The sequence below is a fragment of the Vipera ursinii genome (genome assembly GCF_947247035.1).
Source record: "Vipera ursinii genome assembly, chromosome: 1".
Taxonomy (NCBI): domain Eukaryota; kingdom Metazoa; phylum Chordata; class Lepidosauria; order Squamata; family Viperidae; genus Vipera; species Vipera ursinii.
This window is the reverse complement of record NC_139512.1, coordinates 295,620,080-295,640,485: the sequence shown is the minus strand read 5'-3', so window position 1 is coordinate 295,640,485 and position 20,406 is coordinate 295,620,080. Positions and strand designations below refer to the sequence as shown.

Here is a 20,406-nt window from a genome sequence, read left to right as displayed (position 1 = left end):
GCAGTGCTTTGTGTGATTCTAAATATATTGTCTCTAAAGACAGAACATCAGGATACATTCTTACTCCCAGGGTTTTGGATTGTTGAACCGAAACAGAAGCAGTACCCAGGAAGGAAAGAACAAACTGCGCTTGTTGGAAGCTTGGCACATGGTTTTTCAGTTGTAGCCACCTAGCATGATGAATGCTCGTGCCAAATGAGCACAGGAAGTCCATGAAAGCTTATTACTATTCCAAGCTGAAGGATATTAGGAGTTAGATTTTTCTCTATTTAAATAAATACTTGGGATAAACATTAAGAGCTCGTTTCCTGCAACAGCTGACTTTTGGATCAAAGTTTAATTTCTGGATGACTCAAACTGCTGCATATATATTTAATTCCACATAGGAGAAGCTTTTGGGTTTTTTTAGATCACATTCTGGTTTTTTTTTCCAGAACACTTTCAAATTGGAAATAACCTGGATTCCAGTTTAATTGTTTAGAAAAAAATAATACTATAAGTTGGTAGCTAACTTATAATCGGGAGCAGTGCCATGGCAAAATTAAAGAAGAAAAGTATTTCTAAAGTTTTACAGAAATAATCTCTGTCATTTCCACTTTCCAAAAGAGGATAATTCTAAAAAAGCATAATAGGAGTAGAGCTATTCTAAAATAAGGCACACACAAAAAACAAGAAAGTTCAAGGCACATCAATTTTGCATTAATTTCTTTCAGCCCTTCCAGGTGATATGAATCCAATCTAACAAAATAGGGACTACTTACCTGGAATACGATTTAACATATTGTTTTATACTAGTCCAACATAAATTTAAGACAGCTCTTCATAAATTCTTTGAGGATCTTTAAGTTCTCATTCTGAGTTATATATTAAAGCAATGAATGAGCATAATTTCCCTTAAGCCAATCTAACAAACGCTTCCCTGTGTTCTTAAACCAAGTCAGTCATCTTCCAGTCATTTTAGGAATCTAAGAGTAACAGGCAGGATAGCAATCTGTGTTAAAAGAGCTATTATGCCACCTGCTGGTTTCTGAATAAAATATAGAATTGGATTGGATTTTATATTTTCACCCTCTTTTGTGTTTCTTGTATGCATCATGCAATACTACTTCAGAGAGACTAATTAAGACTGCTACCTCTTCCTACAGTAGAGTTTATACTAGGATAAATGGAAATTGGATATTTCTAGTTTAGGCTAGGATCAATGGAATTGGGTATGTCTAGTTTAATTAAAAAACGACTGGGGTAACATGATAGCAGTGTTCCAATATTTAAGGAGCTGCCTCAAAGAAGAGGGGGAATCAACCTATTCTCCAAAGCATCTGAAGGCAGGAAAAGAAGCAATGGATGAAAACTAATTAAGGACAGAATCGACCTAGAACTAAGGAGAAATTTCTTAAAGCTAAAGCAATTAATCAGTGGAAGTACTTGCCTCCAGAGGTTGTGGATGCTCCAACACTGGAAGTTTTAAAAAAGAGATTGGACAACAATTTGTCTGAAATGGCATAGGGTTTCCTGTTTGAAGAGGAGGTTGGACTAGAAGACCTCCAAGGTCCCTTCCAACTTTCTTATTCTGTTATTCTGAAGTGTTATAGCTTTAATAGTTCCACCTTTTCTACTCTTCCAACTTAATTATTTTGATGACATTTATGAGCTTACTTTGTCATGTATTGATTAGTTCGTTACACTTATTGATAGACTACAATTTCTGGTCTAAAACAAAACAAAAGCAACCATGCTGATTATGGCAGGTAAAACCATTCATATCTATATTAAGGCAGAAATATTGCAATCAGTTCAACAGAAGCTTATGAAATAATATTCAACCATTAGAATTTCCAAGAATCTTTCATCAGAATCAGGTTTTTCTATCTGCAGACAATTCCTCTTATTTTTAAGACTGTAAAAGTAATACAGATATGGCTTGGACACTAGGTTGCATTTAGTTCCACCTTTTCTGAATTTTAACCATCTTATCCTGTATAAGCAGCAAATACATGGTACATTTAATCTTGGAACAGCACCCTTCCATTATGTTATTTTTTCCATTTTAACAAAACATAAATGGTATTGTTATCCTTGCATATTTCATAATTAGTTGTTGGTAGTACACAGTATATAACATTTTTCATGCAATTGAACAGTAGGTTTTTTTAAATGTAGTCTGCAAATTTTTGTAAAAATATTTATGAAACCTGCTTTAACAAGTGGTTCCTAATAAAATCCATTAGTTTCCAATAATTTTAACCATTATTAATAGAATTGCATGCATGCACACGCACAAACACAATATACGTATGAACAGAATTTGATAAATTTCTATTATTTTACATATGTTGCAATTTGGGCGAAGGCAGCAAGAGAGTATATACATCCTTGCAAGAAAACAGTAATGTCATTGCCAGCCTCTGGACACAACCAAGGGCATGAGTTTGGATCAATACTGCGCAGGGGAATATTCTATTATTACAGGAGTAATATGGAGGCTGTGGATGACTACAATGTCAAGTGAAATAGATGCACAGAACTATGCCATTTAGTAGCCATTTGCACTTCTAAAGCCCAGATCTGGTAGTCCCACTTCAGCACATTGGCCCCTCTTCCCCTGCTGGGACTTAACTACCTAAACCTCATATCCATATTACAAACTTAATCTTCTACTCCCAACTTTTCTCCAGCAGCAGTTTTTGTAGATTTCTGAAAACCTAACTCTTGGGGAAAGAATGTACGGTTTACTGTATGCCCTTTGCAAATCTGCACTTTCTTAGTGTATATGACTTGAATACAGAAAACAGTGTTACACCCCTCCCCATTTTTAAAGGAATAGATTACAGAGTGGTGACCTCATCCTTTTAATCAAGTGAATAATCTTCCTATGAAGGCCCAGAAGACATAAATAATTTCCTTATTTGGTTAGTAAAGCATACGCCTCTCACAATTTTCATTTAGTGCCAATAACATAGGATCCGCCCCCCCCCCCTGCAATATTTCTAACTGAAAACCATTAGGCTTTAGTAGATATTCTTATAAATGGTTGTTTTGTGTTTGTTAATCAAGAATAAGGCCACAATTCTGAAATCATGTCTATATAGTACAAACTCCTGTTTTGCACAAATTACTTAACTATGCAAGTTGGACATTTGCAGAAAGATGAGGCTGCAGGTTAGATGGGAACTTTTAGCCTGGTCCTATTCAATCAATGTAGGATGGGAAGCATTACCTGAAAGGATATTCTATTCAATAGTACTACAGCGACTTAGTAGTAAGAAGTGATCTACAAGTAGTGTATTTCCTGTGTAGACATTTTATTCCACTCTGATACCTTCAGAATAATAAAGCTACTAGCAAAAAAAGAAAAAGAAAAAAAAAGATATTTTTAGCCAAGGACAAGTCAGAGGCATGACTGGAAACAACACTCATAAATAAACATTTTCCTTCAATTAAGTCACATTGTTTGTTGTACATAGATATTGCTCTTAAAGCTTGGCGTACAAGGCATGTGGTGACCTGATCTATTCTTACAACTTCAACAGTAGCCTAGCCCATTCACCAAACCCTGTCAAAACATCCTTAGTTGCGTAGGAACAGAAAATATTCTAAAATAGAAGGCTATGCTTGCAATATGTTGATGTTCTCATTTACTATGTATAAAACATAAAATTCAAGAGATACTTTAGTTTTGCTTAAAAAAAAGTATTTTCATTATTAAAAATCTCCAAGCTCTAGTGGAGATAAATAAAAAAAAATAGGAAAGCATACCCTTAAGCACACTTCACTATTTCTGTGTTGGTTTTTAAAACTTTAAATTCATAAATCTAGAAAGATTGTTCTTACATTGGATGCAGGGGAAGTGGGGTACACTCTCCAGTGTGGTTACTGATAAAAATGTTTTTCAACCATTTTCTACCTAGGATTCTGTACCAATCTAGCAGGACAGGCTGCTTGGCTGAACCTATTCTAATGAGTTGGATGGTTAGCTTTTCTAATCTAATAGTGAACAAAGAGAAACCTCACTATGGATCACTTATGTTTCTGGTACAGTTTATGAAATACAAGGACTCACAATGCAGTCCCATCCCTTAGAACAGGGGTCAGCAACCTGAAACAGTGAAAGAGCCACTCGGAACCGGTTCCCTCACAAAAGGAAAAACTGGGAGCCGCAAAAAATGTGTGCACATGCGCGTACATACGCACATGCACAGAACAGGATTTGACTGAAGAGTGGAGCCAGGGCGAGATATGCACCTACCCTGCATATTTGAATTGATTGGTTGAACTTTTTTAGTCCCACTTTTTTTTGGGGGACTGCACATGGCAGAGGACTGGGAGCCACAGGGCATGCGGCTCCGGAGCCGCGGGTTGGAGACCTGTGCCTTAGAAGAAACAGGCTTGTAAATTGAGTGTTCTCCCTCTGCCTCTGACTTTGTTGAGTTCTTTCATAAAGTGAAAATAGTGGCCCTTTGTGACAGCAGTTTCTTAGTCGTCTTGGCAAATGCCTGATTTCACCAACCTTTGGCACTAGTTTAGAGTGTCACTGCATTAGTTTAGAAAGCATTGTGTTGAAAGTTGAATCAGGGACACAATTCCCTTCGTAACTTTCCCACAGGAAAAAAAAAAGCTAAGTAGCAGATGCAGAACTGCTCAGCAAAGAGAGTGAGGCTTCCTTGCAAGGTCAAAATCAGCCATAGCCAGTGAAGAGGGTAAGACTAATTTATCAGGAGAAATAACTGAACTGCAATCCTGCCTCTTGCTAACTCCGAAGGCAGTCCCTCTTGATAAGCTCAATAAAATCACTAAAATGTGCATGCAATGTATGAACAAACATGCATCCATGCCCCCTCACCCGCCTTTCCCCAGTTCCTAAAATGCTGTTGTCAAGAGCTATGCTAACAGCAGGAAATAGCCTGCTTCCTGAAGAAGCTTTGACATATAAATCTGAGACAACATAAATCACAGGATATTGTTGGGTCTTTTGCCAAGAGGAAGAAGAAAGCAGGTTCTGGACTGGATGCAGTGGTAAAGAACAGATAGGGTTGATGGGCCGCCCTATGTCTGTAGATTCGACATGTGGAAGGCACTTCTAGTCCTTTTAGGTGGTCTTCATGAAGTTCCATCACTGCATTAGCCGCACATTGTGAGTGTCAGCCACTGTGGAGAAAAGAAAGCAACAAAGAAGCTCAGAATGATATACTAACTAATGATATACTAACTTGTGACCTCTCGCCTAGACTACTGTAACGCTCTCTACATGGGGCTGCCCTTGAGATCCACTCGGAAGCTTCAACTGGTGCAAAGTGCAGCGGCACGGACACTTTTGGGAGCCTCCCGATACTCCCATATCACACCTCTCCTCCGTGCGCTGCACTGGCTTCCAGTTGCCTTCCGGGTGAAGTTCAAGGTGCTAACAATGACATACAAAGCCCTACATGGCATGGGTCCGGACTACCTACGGGAGCACCTTCTGCCATTGTCAACACCCCACCGCCCTGTGCGCTCCCACAGAGAGGGCCTCCTCAGGGTGCCACCGCTCAAGGAATGTCGGCTGGTGGCCCCCAGGGGGAGGGCATTCTCAGTGGGTGCGCCAGCCCTCTGGAACTGCTTACCAACTGAAATCCGGATGGCCCTCGACCTCCGCACCTTCCGGCGCGACTTGAAGACTCACCTATTCCAGCAGTCCGGCCTGGCCTGATAGCTCTAATTGGGGTCCCAGTTTGTTTTGTTTTGTTGATTGTTTTTCAGTACTGTTCATTATGTTTGCCTACCTTACTCTGTACACCGCCCCGAGTCCCTCGGGAGAAGGGCGGTTTATAAAAACAAACAAACAAACAAATAAACAAATAAATAAATAAATAAATAAATAATCTGCCCTATTTTTCAGAATTATGTAGGAATTAAGTGTTAAAGCCACTTTAAAGCTATTTTTTTCTCAAGTTTTTCTCTCCTTCAATTCAGTGATAACACTACTCTCTATCAAACAAGTCCAAACCTTTGTTTTTTTTTCTCCTTCTATCTCTTCTAATTTGCTAATTTCTTCTGCCGTATCCAGATGAGGTCCAAAAATAAAAAGTGGTAATTAAAAACACACAAAAACAGTCTTAACTTCCTTACCTCACTAAGGTTCATCACAGCACTCCCAGTGCCTTCTGAATCCAAACTACGGAAGAATCCTGAAACGTGTTTAAAAAATAAAGAGAAAAGTCATTTAGGTAAAGATTTTTTATTCCAGCTTTTCCATCAACTAGTTCCTGAAAAGAGCAAACACATCAAACCTTGGACAATCGAAGGAAGAGCTAACCACTAAAAAAAATGACTTATTTTGGTAATGACCCAGTTTACCTCTGTAGCTTGACAGAGCTTCATCTGGGGAGCTAAAATGGCCATGTTACATTAACACCCCTGCAGGTTTAAATGAATTGTATAGTCAGCCGATTATAGAATTCATTTATACCTCAATAGGACTTCCTTTCCTCCCTCCCTTACTTCTTTCCTTCTTTCCATAGTTCAATGACTTGGTGTAGCACAGCTGTTTTTTTTACAGTCAAATTGTCTTGCTGTACTGCAAGGATAAAGCAGAAATCCACACATCACGCTTAGAGAAGAAACTACACAAAATGAGGGTTTTTAACTGCCTCTGGAGACGGCTGCCTTATCAGCCCCTCCACTGTAAGCACTTACTGAACATAGTTTCAAGCTTGACTAAGCAGCAGACAAAGTTATCAAAGTCCACGCCCATTGATTCGTCAGCATAGCGTGCCACTATCACTTGATGCAACTTGTTGTCCAGTTTAAAACCTACAGATGTAAAAATGGAACATTAATCTTGACAAGTGTGAAAGTCATGGAAAGTACTGCAACAGATTCAGGAAACGATTTAAAAACTCTGGAAAGTTGAATAATATTAGGTATAAGCTCACAGAAATAGTCTGGAATCACCTAGTTGCTGAAATTATGTCTATATTTATAATACGGAAACAGATGCTATGAGATGTCCTTGCTAAATTTGAAAAACGATGCTTGGAAGGGATTCCTCACCCATGAATTCCTGCTAGAGGCTGGAGGTAAACCTTATCATGCTTGGAAGAAATGGAGTGGAAACAGCAACTTATTGATCTGCGTGTATTTGCAATAAGAAGTCATATTAGAGTTTTTTTTGTTTTTACCACAAAAGCAAATACTCCTTGGAGTGAGTAAAGAGAAACTCCAGGATAGATGTTTTCCCCAAGAATCTGTCTTAGGAAAATCATATCTTAAATGCACAATGGAGGGGAAAGGTTGTGTCTAGCTTGCTCCTCCAGGAAAAACACTCTAATAATGCACTGCGAGTTATATTATTAAGTGAGGTTTCCCTTGGAGGAACAAGAATGAGTTGTAGAAAGGAGTCCCTTTCACTTAAATGAACAAGCAATTGTTAGATTAGCTGTAAGAGATTAGGACACGCTGATTGGGAACTTGGAACTCTCAAGGCACCATCCTCAGAATTAGAGGAGCTTAAAATTCTCTCCTGGTTCATGTCTAGGTAAAAATAGAATCTGGAGGACCAAGCCTACAGCTAAGAACAACTAAGTCTGGACTACTCTTGGCACTAAAAGAAGAAAGGCAAAGCCACACCCCATACTTAGAGGGATCTGAATGCTCAAGGCTTGTTCATTAAGAAGTTGTACAGTCAAGGACAGGAGACGCTCCACAGGCATAGTACAATACTTATTTCTTTTGTTTCCAAACTATGTAAAAGAATTGGGCGATTCTAGAGCTTTGCCTGGTAAGTTCAACAACATGAATAGCATATTTGTATTCATCACAGAACTGCTATTCTCTTTCATGTTCTCAAATTCAGAGATCTCCAAATCAGAATGTGAAAGCAGCATTGGCATCAGTGGCTAAGTACCTTCCAAAGTTCTCATAGCCAATCTATGAGCCTGGAACCCAACCCATATTATTCATTAGCCTTATTTTCCATGCCTGAGAAAGGGATTTCATTCTCCTTTCACCCTCCATCGATCGTACTTGCAGGAAATAACAGACTAATTGAGCAAATCCCTTATTCAGCATAAATGAAAATTCAAATAAACATGTCATAATTAACATGTCAATCTCTTCAGCTGATAAAAGATTCCTAGACCTACCAACTCACATTTTCTAACCATCCCTTCCAGACTTACCAACTGATTCCAAGGCCAGACGCATCTCATAAGAGCTCATAGTTCCTGATTTATCCAGGTCATGCTGGCGAAATACATTCTGCCCCACACATAAACAAAAAATAACCAAAAAAGGGGGTTAAGATTTCTTTTCCCATACTCTCATCATCTTTAAACACCTTCCACCAAAAGCTGTGACCGTACGCATAAACAACATCTCTCTTACCAGCCAGTTCCTGATTTTGTTCCACAAAATCTGAAATTCCACAAGACCCAGACGAGCACTGCCGTCTTTCTGAAGAGCAGAACAGTTAAGGAGGAAACTTCAAAATGTAAAACGAACAGCCTATAATCTGAAAGTCTGGGGAAATATTGGTAAATTGGTGGGAAAATAGTGCTCTTCCAGTTTATGACGTCCAAAACAGGGATACAGAACCCATAAATAATGTTGGCAGGATTCCTGGTTTTCCATGTTCACCCGATAAACACACAAAAATCTGCTCTTTCATACTATTTTTAAAGTTGTATATTGGTATCTTAGAATGCAATTGACTATATATGCTGATCTAGACAATTAAGTTAGTCTAGAGTTATTACTTCAACAGGCTCTTCTCAAACCAGAAGAAAAATAGAACAGCAGCAAGTAATTATTGGTGAGACAAATGTGATGCCTAGCTAAAGCTTGTGCATAAAGCCATTTGGTTGTCCCTGAGGAGTCTTGGGTCAACATAATGAAAAGTAGCTTCATCTCATAGCTTAATTCCATTTATTTGTTCAGAATTTTTTTCTCCCCAATGGTCAACTCTGGCTTCCTTGGTCCTACATCAGTGCTCCTATGGAAGAAATTTTTTTTGAACAAGATAACAGAATAGAGATAATGTTATTTTTTCTCTCAAATGAGATCTGTAATATCTCCAACTCTAACTCTCCACCCATAACATTTGTAAAGACTTACTACTAGTGCTAGAATGAATACTTTTGTGAGCAGAGTATAATCTCTAGTATAGTATCCTAAACTATTTTAACACATTTCTTTCTGGACTACTTATGAGCCTGCACAAAGTTTACATAGGGACAAAATAAGCTATATACTAACTTAAACGGGTTTGGATAATTTGCAGTTCAGAATAATGTAGAAGCCCAGGTATTTCTTAACATGGGATAGGCTACATAGGATATATTTTGCTTGTCTGTTTTATTATGACCAGGAAATCCCTCTTATTTATAGCAGAGAGGATACATCCATCAGATTGACCATGTTGCGACAAGAATCCATGCTGAATCCATCAGTCTTCAGATCTTTGTCTAGCCAAAGGAAGAAAAAGAGCCAGTTATGGAGGAAACTATTTCTAAAGTAACACTTAGAATACAAATATGGAAAGGAAGATCTAACAATATGATTGCCTATAATCTGAGAGTGACTAAACAGTACTTACGTCTAGCAATGACTCTATTCAAAATCGTTTTGAGTTCAAAAACACTGATTTCCATGTCCTGGAATAATGGAGAATGGATAATTAGTTGCTTATAATTGTTCAAAGGTATCAAAAATCCCAATTTCTTCTGAAAGTAGATTGCTGATAATTTCTCACACGCTGACACTATCTAGGGCAGTCTACAAATGTGTGTCAAGGGAAGATCATAACAATGGATACAATCATGGGAATTCTGATTGTGGAACTCTGCAGCCAATGTAGTTTATTCCAATGACAACCACTTAAAAAATTTATTTCATGATATATGAATTTTTAATCAAACATTTGTTTTACTTTCCCAAGCTTCTGATGATATAAGATGTGCTTTTAACTCTCACTTTATCCCCACAATATCTTATAGACCAAATTAGGCTCAAAGAAGATTACCTTCAAGGCAATCATATCAAAGAGGTCTTTAATTCAAATGTACAGGTAGTTCTCGACTTAGGACCACAATTGACCCCAACATTTCAGTTGTTAAGTGAGACATATGTTAAGTGAGTTTTGTCCCATTTTTGTGACCTTTCTTGCCACAGCTGTTAAGTGAATCATTGCAAATGATAAGTTAGTAATCCGGGTATTAAGTGAATCTGGCTTCCCCACTGACTTTGCTTGTCAGAAGGTTGCAAAGGGTGATACACGTGACCTTGGGACACAGCAATGGTCATATGAACCAGTTGCCAAGCATCTGAATTTTGATCACATGATCATGGGGAGGCTGCAAAGGTCGTAACTGTGAAAAATGGTCATCAGTCACTCTTTTCAGTCCCGTTGTAACTTTGAACAGTCACTAAACAAAGTGTTGTAAGTCGAGGACTACCTGTATTGCTTCCTCTACTAAATTGGTCTAAATGGCAATGGCCTCAAAGCCTGCTCAGTATTATGTTACTCAAAGTAACTACCGATAGCCGCTATTTTCTCTACTCCTCACTCCATACGACAACTGAAGAAGACAGAATTTATAGGAAAGCTAACGCACAATACTTACTTCTCCTGCAAGCTGCTGGAACATATTCCTGAAATTTTCATCTACATCATCCTCAGATATTTCTTCCTGAGGAAACAAAAAAATAGGAGGACCCGATTAAGCCATCGACATACTACTTTTGCGCAAGGGCACATTAGGTGTAATGTGGGAGGCGCACAGAATAACCCGCTTCATCTATATGCTCCTTACTTCCCAAATACTCTATGGTCCCATGATTAATTCAAGTCCCTCAAATGTGAGTTTGGTTAGAGAGTCAGTTTGATCTAGTGGTTAAGGCTCCAGGCCAGAAACCAGCAGCCTGCGAGTTCTAGTCCTGCCTTCAACATGGAAAGCCGGCTGGGTGATTTAGGGCCAGTCATTCTTTCTCAGCTCACATATTGAGACTCAGGTGACAAGTCAATTGGTTATTTCCTTTTGCAACCACTGGAGCAAGGGTAGGGAACCTTGGTTCTTTTATGACTCGTGGACTTCAACTCCCAGAATTCTTGAGCCAGCCACGCTGGCTCAGGAATTCTGGGAGTTGAAGTCCACGAGTCATAAAAGAGCCAAGGTTGCCTACCCCCGCATTGGAGCAACACTCAGTTGATCTATAAAAAAAACAACAGACCCTGCACTTGGGGGAAAATGCTAAGAAGAAAAAAAAATATCAGGAAAGTCTCCACACAGCCAAGGGGAGGAAAGCTCTACAGACGGCAGAGCTACAGCAATTCTGAATTCTCTTTGATGCAATGGAAATTCTGGGCTCAGATGAGAGACTGAGATTCATTCAAGCTCAATTTCCTTGCTTACACCTAACGGACAAAATCTTGCCAAACTAAAGTTGTAAGTTTCTAAGCTACTAGATATAGCTTGAGAGATACTAGGGTATGGTTACCCTGAACCTCTCCTATCTCCGCCACCCCCACCCCTTGGGACTGTGCAGTCTCTTAATCCAGCTCTCTCTCTGGGAAAGCTTTGTGTTGCCCAAACACTCTCTCTGTGTTCCTGCAGGTGTACACTGCATCACAGAAATTGACACTTTAAAACTCCTTTTCCCCTCTGAATTAAAAGGAATAAAATTAGGACAAAGGGCTTATTTGGTCAAGGTTGGATCCTGGGGAGTGCTGGTGGATTATATGGGTGCTGCAGGGGATTAAGCAATACTTGAATACTTCTACGTTAAACAATACTTGGATAAAACAATGTCGTGGAATCTTCTAGAAATGTCTATCTACGTATAAACGTAAACTGAGGATATGTTATATCCTCCCAACATTAAAGTCAATTCAGAACAGGGGTGTTAAACTGCTGGCCTGTGGGCCAGATGTGTCATGCCGAAACCACGCCCACCCCAGCTCCGGCAATGGGGAGAGAGTTGCGATACGTCGCGACATGTTACGTGACATTGCGAGTTTGACACCCCTGATTTAGAACCTTCTTACAATTGTCACCTGGGATCATCTTGTTTCAGTTCTTTCTTATTTTTCCTTCTACCCAAGCCTATTTTAATTAGTAAGGGAGCGTTCAGGTTTTTTGGAAAGGTAAACCAAGCATGGAAACATGCAAATTGGAAGCAAGCGTAACCATGTTTGTTTTAAAGCACCTGCCCATCTTATGGCTTTCAAAAATCCTCCACAGAACAGCTCTTTCTCAACCTGTGCCTGTGAAGTGGGTTGAATTTCAATGCCACGATGTAAGAAGATTATGAGAACTCAAGTCCAAGCCATTTGGACAGATACTGCATTGAAAAAGGCAAGAACAGTGAAAGAAATAATGCCCCCGGTAGTTCAACTTCACCTCATCTGGTAGATCTGCAGAGATCTCATCATCAAGCACCCTAAAAAAAAAAGAAAAAAATAGAAAGAATACTTAGAGATCCCAATGCTCTTGTAAAAGTGGGAAGACAGGGGAAACATTCTATTCCTACTGCCTTCTATTCAGAGATAGATGAAACTGAAGTCTGTTGTGGTACTGTGTGACCAGCACCTTCTTTTTCCCCCAAGGAAACTCTTAATACCCCAGGAGATTTTCAGACAGAACAAAGCCTAAGGTTACTTATAGGTCTCTGGGGGAAACCCCCCCCCCAATCATATTAGAGGGAAGATCACAAAGCACGGACTTACTCTGTGTCTGACTGTTTCTCTGTGAAGACGCGCAGAATGAAGTCTGCTTCTTTGTTGGGCTCGAAGGTGGAGGGAACTATGATGTATTCACCAGGTGGCAGGCGAATGTGATTGCTCACTTCTCGCAGGTTGACAAAGGTCTCTGAACGTGCTCGAGACTGGTTCCTCAGAAAGAAGTCCTTCTTCAGATGAACACTTTGGCAGCCCTGGGCCTGGGAGAGAAGCATTTATTATTATTATTATTAATTTTATTTGTATACCGCCCTTCTCCCGAAGGACTCAGGGCGGTGGACTCAGGTATTCTATACAGCTGCCCAACCAATCATATATGCGTGTGCGTATAACCACACACTCACACACAACTCAAAAGCATAAAGGAGAAGATACAAGTCAAAACACTTTTCTTGAAATAAAGAAGGTACATACATACCCAATTAATATTTTTACAGGAAGGCTTCTGTGTCCCCTTATTAACAACTGACCCCTTTAAGTTTCAGAATATATACAGCATTGTGTATCTTAATTAATCCACACTGTAGCCATCAAAGTAATTGTGGGCAAATTATGATGGTTTCAAGTTAAGAGGAAAGCACCCTTTTCAAATGCTTTGTGGAATAATTACGAGAGATGACTGTCTACATCTCAGCCTATTTCAGTCAGCCATTTTCCACTATCACAAACAGTTCAAATAATGGACTGGTAGAGCTCAGGGTATACCTCTTCAGGAACCTGTGGGGAGGAGGGAAGAGAGAGACAGAGAGAGAGAGAGAGAGATTATGAACAGGTTTTGTGTTAGCTTTGCTCCAGACTAGGAAAACCATAAAACCACCTGGTGTTACCTCATAGACAGCAAAGCCAATGGTGTGCATGTCTCCTCCAGCGCGTCGCTCTTTTCTTCGATGTTTTTGCATCAGAGCCACTAAGAAGCTGCATGCTGTTTCATCATCATCTGGGTCATCATCTTCTTCTAAAAGCTTGATTTTGAATTGTGGATTAATCCAGAACGTAGCTGCAAGATGAATGGATAAGTATAGTGAATCTCAGCACCAAATCTAGACAGCATCACTTGAAATGAGTAAGATCCAGGAAGAAGCCATGTCAAGGAATAAAAATCAATGGAGGACAAGAGAGCTGACTTTCAGACTTCTACCCTCTCAATAGGCTCAAGATGGTCCCTCTTTTTAATCTAATTATATGTGATGAAGTCTATAGTAATCCATCAAGTACGAGACAGAGAAGATAGTGGAGTAAGTAGAGAAAATCCCCATTACCTGGATGGTTTCTGCATCCTCCAGCAGTACTGCCCCGTCGCCAGCCCCCCTCAAATAATGAAGTGTGCCATTTCTTTGTCTCATCCTTTGTCAGAGCATCTGGGCTGAGATTACAGATCTCAAGTCTAGAAAACTCACGCATAAAGTCTCGAAAAGACATCCTGAAGGAGCAAGACATAGTAAGAATATCAAAAGCAGGTATGATGGTCTCAGTGCTACTTTACAGCAGAAGAAAATAATCCGTACAACTATTCTCTAAAACTGTAATAATAGTCCTGCTGGACCAGGTCAAAACTCATCTTAGTCCATCATTTGCTTTTTCACACTAGCCAACCAGATGCCTCCTGGGTGCTTGAAAGCAGGAAGTAGAAACATAAATTCTTTCAAAATTATTCCTTTGCAGTAGGTTTTGGGAAGCTTACTATAGGATGTTTGCATACAGTATGAAGCAGCATTTCTTTTAGTTGTTTTAAATTTCCTTCCATGCAGATACCTGATTTCACTGAAAAATTGTTCCCTATTTATTTTTTCCATGCTATGTTTGATTTTATATACTTTAATCAAGTTGCCTTTATTCCAAATTAAAAAATTTCAAGCATTTTAGTCTTTCTTTACACAGTAAGTATCCCAAGTTTCCTTACCGATTTTTTATTATTTATCATTCAACCTATTTTAAAAGATGGTCCTGGAGCTTTTCACAATCAATTTTGATATCTATCACTCTGAACAGCTTAGTATCAAAATGGGCCGATAAATGTACAACAAGATCAGGATTGCTTTCACCCACATGTCTGGAGATGCTCTCAATATTAAAAAAGCTGATGAGGCAGGGTTCACTTTTCAATTCTGATTTTCCTTCAGCAAAACTCATTTACTGTCATTATGGTTAGCTGTACAGTCAGCCAGATGTTTGGACTGAATTTGGAATTTTTATCCACCTATCAAGTCTTCCCAAGAATCTGGAATAGGCAGCTGTTGTGGTTTGGTGTTAAAAAGTATCATCACAGGATGTAAGCTATCCCAGGTAAAACTGCCTTTTGCAATTGACGGATGGTGATTTTGTCAATACCAATAGTATTCAAATGTGCTCCCGTTGTTTTGGGATTGCATCTGGTGCCTATTATTATTGGTACTGTCTTCGATTTCTTTTGCCACGGAGGTTCTACTTCTATTTACAGGTATTTGTATTTTGTAATTTTTGCTAGTGTCTTCAATTCTGTTTTCTTTCAAGTACTGCCACATCCACTATTCAGATATTTTTTTTGTCTTTTTTATCAACGTCTGGGATGTTAGCTGCAGGTACTTATCTGTTTGACTTGTAAAGCCTCCGACCAATTCTACATCTTTCTTGCCCTGTAATAGTGTTATTATAAATTGTTTCCTTTTGGCTTCACTGGTACATTCTCTTCATTGATGGATTGGTTAAAAACGTTTCTGATTTGACCGAAACTGTAGCTTCCATTTATAATGGGCAATTCCAACTTTGTATCTACTGATTTTCTTCGCTATGACTGTTATTTGCTGTTTTATTTTTTCCGGTACTGCCTTGTTTCTTGCTTGAACAGGTATTCTTTGGACCTCTTATTCTTCAACTGCTTTTCTTTCATCTGTTCTAGTTTGCTTGCATCTGATCTTGGCATGCTGATTTTATTTTCCAGTCTGGCCTTTCATTTTGGTGGTGCATTAATTGGTATTTTTTTTTCCTTCTTGTCGATTTTCCATCCTCGGGGTTCAGTTATAACTGCAGTTATACTGTATATCAGCTGCTTTGTTTCTTGCAGTCAGCTGGTGCTTATCTTTGATATTGAAGTATTGACATTTTTAATATTTAAATTTTAGATTTTATTAGATTTATATATACCGCCCTTTCCCGAAGGACTCAGGGCGGTTTACAGGGCATTTTAAAATCACATCAATATAAAATACAAAGTTAAAAGAGAATTAAAAGATTAAATTATCCCTGAAAATAAAACCCCAGTTAAAAATTCTCAGCCTGGGTCAGAGAGCTCAAAGAGCCAAGTCTTCAGGTCCCGGCGGAATGAGCGTAGGTCAGGGGCAGCCCTGAGCTCCACGGGCAGCTGGTTCCAGAGGGCAGGTGCACCCACGGAAAAGGCCCTCCCCCTGGGTGTTATGCGCCGGCAATCTTTTATCGGCGGCACCCTGAGAAGACCCTCCCTCTGCGAGCGCACTGGACGAAGGGAGCTTGATGCCGGCAGCAGGTGTTCCCTCAAATAATATTTGTGTTAGGTGCTTCTCTGGAACAAACCTCAATGCAGGCAACTTCATTCTGTGGCTTTTATGCTGTTTTCTTTGCTCAGTTATTCTTTATTTCAATTCTTTTTTTACTTGGAGAACTTTGTTCTTCTGGAGAAGGCAGCAAAGTGGGTGCCTTGATTGGAAATGAAAACAATTCAGTAGCTATGCTGGTTTCCTCTGCTGTATTAGTGGTTCTAACACAAAGATATTTTAAGAGGCAATTATTTAGTCTTGTATACTGCCAAAGTTTTAGGAGTAATTAAGATACATGCCTAGTGTACAGCACACAGAATTGTCTCCCAGATTTCAGAACTTACCAGAATTCACCATCTTCCATCTTCAGTTGCAATTCATCCTTCTCATCAGGATCTACTTCATTCCATTCAGAAGAGCTAAAATGGCAGCAAAAAGGCAATTATGCTATTTTCCCTATACTGTTGCACTACTTTCAATTTTAGCTGGGAATGTTGTTACTAAAGAACAGCAAAGGGCTACTTTATAGTTACAAGCTCAGTGATATAATATATATTTCGTAAGGAGAGAAAAAAGTTAGTCAACTCTGGGCATTCTCAAATAGATTTGGAAAAGATTCTTGCCCAAAGAATCAATGTCATTCAAGACTCACTACTTTTTAAAAAATTCTTTAAAATTGACAACCTCGTATACAAACTGCTTGTATCAGAGACCATTGGACTGGAAATTAACATAATAGGACCATGTCGCTCTCATGACTTGTATGGGTTTGTTAAGCAGACATTTACAAAGTCTGCAGATGACATAAAATTAGGAAGGCTGATTAATATTTTAGATGAAAAAGATCCCAAAGCATCCAGACAGGCTGGAATAGTGAGCTGAAAATGATATGATGATATGAAAAATGTAAAAGTTCGACTTGTAGGTAGAAAAATTGTTCATCTAAGATGGAGAAGATATGGTTTGGCTGTAGTTCACGTGAAGGGATTTGGCTGTACTTATCGTCTGTAAATTAAATGTGAGCCAGCAGTGTGGTGCAGTATTAAAAAAGGCAAAGGCTACTTTGTGGTGGTAGTGAAGCATGAACTGAAACCATATCATAGGAAGTTATTGTTCCACTCTACTGTAATCAGATCCCATTTGGGATACGGTGTCCAATTCCAGGCACTACTGTTCAAAAAGGACAGTTAGAGCAAATTCAGGGATGGTGAATGAGCTGGAAAACAAATTTTATGTGGAACAGTTAAAGGAAATGGGTAGGTTTAGCCAACATAAATTGAAGGGAGATATGACCAAGGTCTTCATATAAGAGTGAGGTTATCAAACAGAAGGAACAGATTTACTCTTTATTGCCCCAAAGGGCAGAGGCACCACTAAAAGTTAAAATTTCAAGGAATAAAGCTAGCTATCAGGAAGCGTTTCTTGTTAGCAGCTGCCAAATGAAGTGGTGTGTTCTTTACTATGAACTTTCAAACATGGTCATTTGTCAAAGATGCTCTGGTGGATCCTGCACTGAGCAAAAGTTGGACTTGATGTGTCTGAAGGACATTCTAACTCTACGGTTCTATGATTCACCTATCACTCCATGCGCCAGTCCATTCGACCTGACCCCAGGGATTCCTTATGCGAATTAGCTCTTCTTGACGGCCGCGATACTCCACCTGTCAAATTTGAGACATTAGGCTATGTACGCAAGTAATTAAATCCTTGAATTGATATTCATAACTCCACAAAAAGAAACTTACCCCTTTAAATCCTGTGACTGAGTAGGCATGACCCTTCACTAGTTTCTTGAAGGTAACTGCTTCCATGTCAAATGCACTTGTAATCTGAGAAAAAGGAAAAAAAAATACATTGCATAATAAGCAAGGTGTCCTGGTTCCTCCAGCTAGAATCAGATGGCATGAAATTAAAGACCACAGAACCAGGGGGAGCAATAAAACTTATCAATCTGGGAGACAACTTTAAGTACAGTCTGTAGAAGAAGAACCTCCCCAAAACCATGATTCCAAAGTAATGGCTCAGTTTTAGAATAGACTTTTGTAGATGGACATAGGGAATGGCCTTGAGGGATGAAGAAGAGCTACTACTGGATAAGCGGGGTTTGAGCCCAGACCAAGAAAATAACTTAAGGAAACGTCTCAGACATGTCGTGCTAGTTCACAAAAAGATACAAGTGAAGGAAAAGATAGAACATCCAGACTTTCAATATTCTGTTATTGCATTAAAGTCATCCTGGCCTATGTGGCATTGATTTCTCAGTCTGGTCTGCTTTGTTCGGTTGCCATCATTCATGGTCCAAAGCAAACTACATATGCAAAGTTTGCAGAAACTTCTTCCAAGCTTGTACTGTATTCCAGGTGATACCTGAGCACAACCAGTTCATCCTAGTGCTGTGCAGGTTCTGAGGTTTTGCTTGATAAAAAAAGTACAGGAAACCAGAAGTTGCCTTCAAGCTTTACGCTTTTATTCAGCTGAACAAAGATGGCCTTCTCTAAAAAAAAGAGAAATAGCCCCAAATATCAGAAAAGCCTTATTTTTTATACCTTCTTTGATTACATAAGCAACTCACTCAGCAAAGCTGACACACATAAGATAAAGACTTCACCCTTTAAGGCTGGCACACGGTAGATAAGAAAGGAAGAAAGCAGAAGTAGCTAAAAATGTTCCCTTTGGGGTGTTTTCCCAAGACACCAGATGTTCCCGGGTGGGTTAGGATATTGGGTATTTCCTTTGCTCTCCTTTTATGACCTTGCATTCATGGTTCTGCAAATGGCCAGAGATAGCTGGGGCATCTGCATGTATTCACAATTGATACTGTCCCCTAAGTCCAGGTCAACACTAATTCCTGGGTCCAGGTCTTGTAGACCATGCAATTTTATCTCCTTCATCATTTAACTATCTTTCTGGCTGAAGGCAAAAGCGTTCAAGTAGATTGGATAATGTTTAGTTCAGAGTCTGAGTTTTGGAAAATAAAATTAAGAGTACTGAAACAGACTTCTGCTTCATTACTGATGCTGGGTTTAGCCCTCTGGATTTGCTCTAGCAAGTGCTTCAAGTTCTTTTAAGTTCGTATATCATGACCAGAACATTGTATTCTTTTCCCTGGTTATGCTCTTTAACCTTCAAAGAATATCAATACGTCATCTTTTATTGTGCGTAACATGAGCTATTAAATATACTAGTAGCAATCCACAACTTAAGATCTTTTAAAAGATTTTATTATATTGAAATGACAGTGAGTATTCAGAGAAGGCCACACCTGGAATACTGCATCCAGTTTTGGTCACCACGATGCAAAAAAGATGTTGAGACTCTAGAAAGGGTACAGAGAAGAGCAACAAAGATGACTGGGGGACTGGAGGCTAAAACATATAGGGAACGGTTGCTGGAATTGGGTATGTGTAGTTTAACAAAGAGAAGGGTGAGGGGTGACATGATAGCAGTGTTCCAGTGTTCTCAGGGGCTGCCACAAAGTAGAGGGAGTCAAGCTATTCTCCAAAGCACCTGAAAGCAGGACAAGAAGCAATGGATGGAAACTAGTCAAGGAGAGAAGCAACCTAGAACTAAGGAGAAACTTCCTGACAGAACAATTAACCAGTGGAACAACCTGCCTCCAGAGGTGGTGAAGGCTCCAACACTGGAGGTTTTTAAGAAGAGACTGGACAGCCATTTGCCTGAAATGGTATAGGGTTTCCTGCCTGAGCAGGGGGTTGGACTAGATGACCTCCAAGGTCCTTTCCAACTTATTATTATTATTATTATTATTATTATTATTATTATTATTATTATTATTATTATTATTATTGAATCAGTCTGGTGTAATACTTAAGGCACTAGGCTAGACACTGGGAGACTGTGAGTTTTAGTCCTGCCTTAAACACAAAGCCAGCTGAGTGACCTTGAGCCAGTCATTTTTTTCTCAGCCATAGGAAGCAGGCAATGGCAAATTACTTTTGAAAAACTTTGTCATAAAAACTGCAGGGACTTGTTCAGGCAGTTAAAATGAATCAACATTGATTCAAAGACGTGTACACATATATGCACACATAAAAAGTGAGCATTCACTTGCAAGTCTGCTAGTGCATTCAGAAGAACGTGGATGACATTAGTACCAAAATAACTGATTAGTCTCTAAATGTTCCATAACGTATTTGGAAATGTTTCCTTGGTCTATCCTGTACTTTTTTCCTTCACAAACAAGTT

The 20,406-nt window shown here is 39.2% G+C and overlaps 1 protein-coding gene across 4 annotated transcripts in view; it reads right to left on the bottom strand.

Annotated features, from left to right (window-relative positions):
* Positions 1 to 3,283: 3,283 nt before the first annotated feature.
* CAPN11 (calpain 11) overlaps positions 3,284 to 20,406 on the bottom strand; it is a 44,046-nt gene continuing 26,923 nt past the window's right edge. For 3 of the 4 annotated variants that reach the window (XM_083349114.1, XM_083349115.1, XM_083349116.1), the window contains exons 7-22: positions 17,946 to 18,029; positions 17,776 to 17,861; positions 16,545 to 16,619; positions 13,972 to 14,132; positions 13,540 to 13,709; positions 13,418 to 13,429; positions 12,701 to 12,912; positions 12,375 to 12,414; positions 10,599 to 10,664; positions 9,572 to 9,629; positions 9,376 to 9,440; positions 8,362 to 8,430; positions 8,157 to 8,235; positions 6,673 to 6,789; positions 6,106 to 6,164; positions 3,284 to 5,145 (exon numbers count right to left, since the gene is read on the bottom strand). In XM_083349114.1, coding sequence (XP_083205240.1) covers positions 5,119 to 5,145; positions 6,106 to 6,164; positions 6,673 to 6,789; positions 8,157 to 8,235; positions 8,362 to 8,430; positions 9,376 to 9,440; positions 9,572 to 9,629; positions 10,599 to 10,664; positions 12,375 to 12,414; positions 12,701 to 12,912; positions 13,418 to 13,429; positions 13,540 to 13,709; positions 13,972 to 14,132; positions 16,545 to 16,619; positions 17,776 to 17,861; positions 17,946 to 18,029 — 1,380 coding nt within the window. In that variant the 3' untranslated portion in view covers positions 3,284 to 5,118. Of the gene's footprint in view, positions 5,146 to 6,105; positions 6,165 to 6,672; positions 6,790 to 8,156; positions 8,236 to 8,361; positions 8,431 to 9,375; positions 9,441 to 9,571; positions 9,630 to 10,598; positions 10,665 to 12,245; positions 12,415 to 12,700; positions 12,913 to 13,417; positions 13,430 to 13,539; positions 13,710 to 13,971; positions 14,133 to 16,544; positions 16,620 to 17,775; positions 17,862 to 17,945; positions 18,030 to 20,406 lie in introns of those variants that run through there. The other variant, XM_083349117.1, reaches the window with a different exon arrangement.